An 8,036-nucleotide genomic window follows, 5' to 3' on the forward strand; every position below is an offset into this window, starting at 1 on the left:
ACCTGAGCCAAGAGAACTGCAGACGGAAAAAGCGTGTGCCCTCTCAGAGAGTGTTTACCAAGTAAGGTAATGTTTAGACTTACTAGTCTAATCAGTAAGGACCAACTTCTCCTATACACATCACTGCTGTCTAATGAAAACGTCATATATACAATTTCATATTTAAAATAAGAGATGGCATTTCTCTTTGCAAGTTGTTTCTCAGTCTGAACCCTTTATGATTTTAATAACCATATGTCTCCTTTAGTCCTGAATGTTGGCTTCTTGTAGACAGAGGTCTTTAATCCAGTACACCAAAGCCCAGGTGCATACTGCCCAACTAAAACTGATTATAGCATTTGGAGTAATTCACCAGTAGATGGTGAAAGAGTTGCTGTTTATTTGTCTTCTATTATCATGTATACTACTTGATACATGGGGCAGACCAAAGATTTCTTACTTTTAGCTCTCTCCAAAAGACAGATTTGCAAGCTAAAAAACCACATCTTTCTAAGGTCTGGCTAGTGATGGCAGAAACATAGCATCTATGGGAAACGCACTGACTGAATTTCAAGAAGCCAAGTAAGCCTTTCTTTACTATAGCTAATCTTACCGCTTAAACTCAAGTTTCATGCTTCCCAATTAAGCTTCAAACTAGTAGAGCATAACAAAAGCCCTTTACTTAACATTTCCAAGAATTTAATCTGAACAAATTATCTGACAGACACATGAGATGGATATTTTTCACTAATTTAGCAGAAAAGTTGTTAAATGTGTGATCCCTATGATTACTTACTTACAGATAATAAGCTAGGGTATAATGTGGCATTCTTCTGGCAGAAATTGAATATAATACCTTAGAATGAGTTGTTTTAATCTACAGGGAGAGCGAGTCCTCTTCCACAGAGGCTGCCATGCTGCAAACCAAACACTGGCTCTAGACAGGGCCTGAGCTGTATTCAAATGGTTGCAATCTGCAACTTCACTGCTAGATGCCACTAAATCCTACACAGTGATCCTTCAAATAATAATACAAAAAAAATCTTACCTTTCTTTGCCTTCTTCTGAAGTTTCAGTGTGTCTGAGGACTTCTTCTTTATTTCCTGTCGGGCTCTTTTATATTCTGGTGGATGGACAAACAGTAAACAAACTAAAAAACTTAATGTTAAGGAACAGTTTTTCATACACTTAATAGCAATTTAACACAACATGAATGGAGCTGATGATATAAAATTAATCATATACTGGCACATTAGTTTGCTTTAAGATGTATCCTGAAGTAATTTCTGCATGTTTATGTTATATTCTTGTGTGTGATTATATTTGTTTGTACTACCTTTAGCATGGTCCTTGTCTAAAGTGTTGACTCCTCTTTTCCACTCCTCCATCTGTTCTTGTAGAGGGTTGATCAGACCCTCCAGGAAGGCCCTGTGAAAACAGCAGGATACTTATTTGTAATCTGAGGTCATCCTTGATATTCAAGTTAAATGGCTAATCAAGCTATTAAATAGAGTTAATACAAATGGACAAAATAAAATACCAGCCTCTTGTAACTTTTCACTCTTGCTCACACTTTACAGACCTGTATATCTGTTACTTGATTATAGACAGACCATGTCTATATACTGTATGGTCTTGTCTGTCAATCATTAACAGACAGAAATAAAGGGAGAAAAACAGACTGAGAGGAGAAAAGTCTGCTTCTGCCTGAATGTGTGTCACAGGAGGAATTAAGAATCTTGTGCAGTCATGTCTGTCAATTATTACCTAACTGTGCCTGTCTTATATTTGTGATATATTTGTGAGTGTGTTTAAGAGGCTGTAAGTGTGAGAGGAAGGCAGCTGCAGGCTTAGTGCATGAAACTAAAATTAGACCTCTCCCAGTTGGAAACATTTCTCCAAAGTGTGTGTGTGTGTGTGTGTGTGTTGTGTGTGTGTGGTGTGTGTGTGGTGTGTGTGTGTGTGTGTGGTGACCACACCCCCCTGTTGTACAGGCCCTGCTATGGAGATCCAAGTGGAATCTGTACTGAAATGCCACCCGAAATGAGAGAGAGTGCCTTGTCTGTGTAGTGTGTGTGTGTCTGAGTGAGAGAGAGGTAGAGGGAGAGAGAGAGAGAGAGACATTATAGATGCTTGTGTTGCCAGACAAATCGTCTTTTTCCCAGCCTTCCATGACAAGGGGGCATTCTCACCCACACAGACAAAATGTCAAGACATGGTATATAGAATATGGTAAGATTCACAACAATTCAAATTCATTTTATTGGAGTTTCACTTTTGGTTCAAAGTACACTAACTGTTACTAATACACAGTAGGACACACTGCAAAAGGAAGTAAGTTTAGAAGTTTAGTGCCGACATCTTTTGGTCATAACTCAAAAATCATCTCATTGTAAGCAAATGTTGCACCCCTTAAAGTTGGTGGGCTGTGATTATGTGTAGAGGGTTCGGACATATTTTTTAGCTCAACCAAACCACTGTGATGGGCCTTATGGAGATAGTAACCCCAATAAAATCCCTGCTCCAACCCAACTTCCTTTCATCCCAGCCAAGCATTCACCAAAAAGGTCCTGTAAGTTGGTAAAGACAGACAAAGAAAGAGTAAATCAGCACACTGATGCACTATATGTAGTGTTGCTTACATAGAGAACTGTTTGAGTTTCGCCTCTATGCTGCGATGTCTCATACACATCCTGGTCAACGCTGATCCAATGTCTCTGGTCCCACCTGAAAGACATAAAAAAGACAAAAAAAAAATCTTATTTAAAAATTGCAAATGAGCTTTTAATGTAATAATTGCTAAAACCATCCTCTCATTTATATAGTCATGCCTCAATAAATGAACAGTTTTGACAATAAGGAGAAGACTAGAGACCAGAGGGACAATGCAAACCTCTTGTAGGTTGCTGTACATCTAAATACTGAATGGAAAGTAGTTTGGTGATTATATTGAAGTGCAGTATAGAATAGTCAGCTAATGTTTTTAATTAATTCACTTCATACTAGATTGAGAGTGACTTTGCTGCTGGGAAAAAAATGTGGCTAGACTTTCTAAATGAAACATCTGTAACAAGCACTCATTGACCCCACTCTCCCTACTCCACTGAGGTTTAAAACTGTGGGAATTGGGGGAACACTGAGTTATGAATTGCACACATATTCAGGTCAGAAAAAGTGATGGGACGTTTGAGCTGGAGCCTAGCAAACGTGCTCCAGGCTAGTGTCAGTATCCTTCACACAGGCTAACTAGCTTTCCACTGGAAGGCTTCAGGCTGGACAGCTAAGCAGGGACTTGACATTGATTGACAGAACTATTGTCTGGCTGCTCAGTATGACTAGCTGGTTTCTCTGTGGGACTGAAACACTACTGTGTGTGTCTGCATGTGTGCATGAGAGAGAGAGAGAGCGAGAGAGAGAGAGAGAGAAGGTGGGGGCAGAGAGCTCTTGTACGTAAGTGTGTGGGGTTCTTGTGACATTCTGTTCAGTTCACTCATCAGAACCGGAGTGAAACCGTTTGTGAGAATGGTTTTGAGTGTGCACATTGGTTTGTGTGTGTGTCTGTATGTTAGGGAAGGTTGTGATGATCTGATGCAAAGTGTGAATTCCCTCCAACAGAGCAAGCCATTCAGCTGTCAGCAAAGTCCTTGCTGCATGCAGAGACACACACACACAGAGCTGTCACTCACACACACCGAGTGTATGTGTGACTCACAACACACACATTCACTACACAAAATTGTCTTTTACTCTGTCAGAGGCTGGACAAAACAAATGCAAGAGGCTGCTGATTTGGCCTGCAACACTCTTGGTGACAGGTACTACAAAAAAAAGAAAAACTGAACAAACTTTCAAAATTAAACTGTGGCTTCATGTGGTCCGAGTTAAAATTATTATTGAATAGTAATGTGATCAGGGCCATGCTAAAATGATAGTAACATCTTATATTGGGGTTGCAAAATGTGCAAATCGGCACTGTACTGCAATTTTTGTGTTTCTGCATTAGTGTCTTTCAGTGAGCTGTGCTTGCCAGAATGACCCAAACATGCACCAGAATGACAAAATATCTACCCGTCTCTTTTCCAAAACTAAACCAGTGGCATAGCATCGGTAGTTTCAATCTCAGTTTGTCTGAGAACTGGTTTTCAGACAATCTGCATCTGTCCTGCTTTTCAGAAAGACCTGAATCAGCTCACTGTGCTTTTGGCTGCTCATTGAAAGGTGGGAAAAGCAGAGAAACTGTAACAGAAAGAAAGATACAGGGTGACAGTCAATTAAGCTATTCCAGATGGCAAATTACCACTTTCTCGTACCTTTCAACAATATATAATTTAATGTCAGTCCCACTGAGCCCATTATGACCTAAAATCTTAACCTCTATCCCTTCATTCATCCATTCCTCGTTTACTGTGTGTGCCTGTTATTGCAGAGGGTGTGGCTACTACATGCCATAAAAGACCTTTCTGTTATACAACGCCATAATGCTCATTCATTCCTGCGTTGACTTGTTTAGTCATCCTATCCATCCAACCATCTGCCCACGTCTCCCTTACTATGATGACTGCTTGTTATTCTAGAGGGTGTGGCTGATAGATGCCACAGCGCCACAGAGAGGCCACGCGGCTGGCACAGGTTTTTCATTAAAAAAAATACTGCAGAGTTCTAAGCTATGTCAAGGGAAGAGTTTGGTTTCATGTGGTATATATAAGAAAAACAAAACCTGCTCTTTGCTAGAGGCACAGGTGTGCCATTATGGGTGTGTCACAAAGACTAAACTGTCAGATTTTTGCAGTTCTGCTACACTGAAAGATGGTACTGCTAACATACAAGAGAATTTTTTCTTCAGATGTCAGCCTTGCTCAAGACACTGGTATCGCAAAAATAACTTATCCCATGCCATGAGCATAAATGGGCAAAAAAAATCCAGTTAACTGAGCATGACACCAGAGCAGCATAATAATCATGATGAAAGTCTCTTTTTAAATGAAAATAATTCACAATGTGTATAAGAAGTGTGTTTCTCCCACTCGCAGCAGGTAGCTAGTCAGTGTGGCCTCTGCCATGACTACCAGTTACCGTGGAAACTGTGTATGTATGTGTTTGTATTGTGTGTGCTTACTAAAGTCTGATTTGGCCTCCAATAGTGTTACAGGGTCAGGACCCTTTTGTTTTCTTCCACGTGTTGAGTAAAGGTTAGTGTTTTCATCAGTGTATAATAACCTAGAAATAAGAATAGTCTTTTATGCCTTAGAATGAGCCCTTTTAATCTACTGTGGGAGTGGATCCCCTTTTACAGAGTCCCCCATGTTGAACCCCCATGCTTCTAATGGTAGCCTAAAATGGATTAACAACACACCGGCTCTAGATAGGCCCTGTCAAATTTTTGGGGAGTTTTGCAGCCAAGAATATGACACACACAGCCTAAACATGCAGTCCAATAGAACGTGCAGCAAAGCAGCATTTATCTGACGTTAAGTGTTGTGATTATTTTGATTTAATTTTGCTATATTTTTATACAGTGATATTACGCTGCTGGTGGATATGGGGCCAATCTGCCCTGCTTGCGGAAAGTTGTTTTGTTGCTCTCAGGATAAAGTGGCTGCTAACACACATCATCTACTCTGTCTAGCACCAAGTGACCCCTGGATATTAATAACCACATCGGCAGCTCCAGTTGTCCACCATACATACACACACACAAGCTTCAGTTTCTTTATTGACAGGCCAGACCGCTGCTTTGTGTGTGTGTGTGTGTGTGTGTGTGTAGAAATAGCTGCTGTGTGACATGGTTGTTTCGGAGCCTTGTAATTATTCCTGCACCACCAACACTTAACCAGTTTAAAACCACACCACACATAGACACTTTCAGACCCACCCTTTGGTACATCTGTGTATGAATGATGCTAAACTGATGCCTTCTTCAAACCTAGTTAGTAGCAGTAAGTAGTAAGCTTGCAAAAAATGTTGTATGTACAAATAAATATTTGTACACTACTTTGTCTCTGATATTTCAGCTTTCTGTGGGAACTAGTAGCTCAATAGTCCATAGGGACATTTGCAGAGGTGTTCTTCTGTCAGTGTGTGTGTGTGTGTGTGTGTGACAGTAAGAAAGATAGTTGCCAAGTCTGTCTCTGTCTGACTGTCTGTTGGAATGTCGCACTGTGCTGATGCAGAGTGTCTGTCTGTCTGTCTGTCCATTTTGTAATAAAGCATTAGAAAGAAAGGACTTCTTTCTCTGTAGATTAAGGAGTAATCTGCTCTATATCACAAGTGTCCTGAAATTACTTCTATTATGATTTGGCAAAAATACATATAAAACAGAATTAAAAAAAATAATAATTGAATTAAAATGTTGATGTATTAATGTATTGGAAACATAATGCAAAAAGGCACTTCTACAGTATAGTGCAGTACCAAAACATCATGTGTGCGTAACCACTGTTTATTTTTGGCTAATCTTGAAATACACTCCTGTGTTAAATAAGCTTGCTAGACAATTTTACCCAAAAAAAAAGCAGGTTATGTAACCCACCCTCTCCATAGGATTAAACAAGGGTGGAAGGAAAAAGCTGCTTCTCATAGCAGCCTGAAAGTGACACAGTTTGATGCAATCTGAAACCATAAATAATAATGGTATCAGTGCCGCAGGAGGCAATATGACACTGTATGATCCTCTTCTATAAGTCTGCAGCTTATACCTGCAGTAAAATCAGAACATACCAGTTCTTTATTTGCAGAATGATACCACCAAGCTATACCTAGGAGTGATCTTTTTTCAACAAAAGAAATCAATGCAACAGATCTCAAATGTAAATAACTTTAGACATCAATATTAAAACATGTGTAAACTCTACACCATAGCAATAGTAAGAAACATTAATTTGATATTTGCAGCATAAATGTGATCCACATAACAGCTCAAAGTTAAACATCTTAATCCAATATTTACTGATTCCAATCAATTCCAATTTTTTCAAAGCAATGCCGTTGACTTCATGCAAAAACAGCACTGATTCACCATGAAACATCGAGCCATTTTCCTTTATAGGACCCCATCTCATCTCAGTGAAAAACTACATGAAAGCCTGACATTTCTGACTTGTTACTCCAACTCAAATTCTTTTTCTTTAACCTGCTGTATTTGTAATACACATTCATGTGCTGTACTTTCTAAAAATAAAATCTATAGGTCATTTCTGGTAAACCCACTAAAGAAAGCGAGATACACAAACTAGCCTGCATCTTTACCGTAAAGAAAGAGAGGGGGGGAAGGAGGATAAACACTTTGAGGAAAGGTGGAGAAAGAAAAAATGGAGAGAGAGAGAGAGAGAGAAAGAGAGAGAGAAAGAGAGAGAGAGAGAGAGATTTGGCCTGCGTAGTTTAGACATGAAGATCAGAGAAGGAACCAAGAAACCAACTCTGTATGGGCACCAGATGGTCGCTGTTAACTACGGGCCAGTGGTTACACTGATAAGAGACTGGAGTCCATACAGCTGGATACACACACATGCACTCACCCAGCTGGACAGAGGTAAGGCGATCTGTTCACTAGCTAATTAGAGAGCTGGAGAAAACACTAATGCTACATCCACACAAAACCAGCTGAATTTAAAAAAGCGTCTTTTCCTCATCATGTTGGCCTACAATCAAACAAAGCTGATTTTTTTCACACTGAATTATGATGTACTTTTATATGGCTGTGTATAGCAGTAATCTTAACAAGCTGATTATTTGTGGCCTACGGCTAATGTAGCTGTTTACATAATACTGTTGTCGGTAACCTGTATTTATGTTTATCTTGTCAGCCTACTTTATAAGCATTTACTAGTAATTAGATTGACAGTCTTATTGTAAGGAAAACAGTCAAGAAGTGATGGTAAATCACATTTTTATACTCTTTTAGGTGTCTGAAAACAAAACCAGAAAAGATACACACTTAAATACACACATATCTACTTATAATATAAATTCTATAATAGCCGCTAATTTTATGTCTACAAACTAAAACATTATATAGTACAATTTGTTCTGTATAATTTTAAAGAAACAAAATACTTCTA

The 8,036-nt window shown here is 39.1% G+C and overlaps 1 protein-coding gene across 5 annotated transcripts in view; it reads right to left on the reverse strand.

Moving 5' to 3' along the window:
* LOC118335573 (protein MTSS 1-like) overlaps positions 1–8,036 on the reverse strand; it is a 46,715-nt gene that overhangs the window by 15,697 nt on the left and 22,982 nt on the right. For all 5 annotated transcript variants that reach the window (XM_035671928.1, XM_035671925.1, XM_035671927.1 and 2 more), the window contains exons 4-6: positions 2,622–2,706; positions 1,316–1,407; positions 1,028–1,102 (exon numbers count right to left, since the gene is read on the reverse strand). In XM_035671928.1, coding sequence (XP_035527821.1) covers positions 1,028–1,102; positions 1,316–1,407; positions 2,622–2,706 — 252 coding nt within the window. The remainder of the gene's footprint in view (positions 1–1,027; positions 1,103–1,315; positions 1,408–2,621; positions 2,707–8,036) is intronic.

Source organism: Morone saxatilis, unplaced genomic scaffold (genome assembly GCF_004916995.1).
Source record: "Morone saxatilis isolate NCDOM2014 unplaced genomic scaffold, NCSU_SB_2.0 Contig24, whole genome shotgun sequence".
NCBI classification, from domain to species: Eukaryota; Metazoa; Chordata; class Actinopteri; family Moronidae; genus Morone; species Morone saxatilis.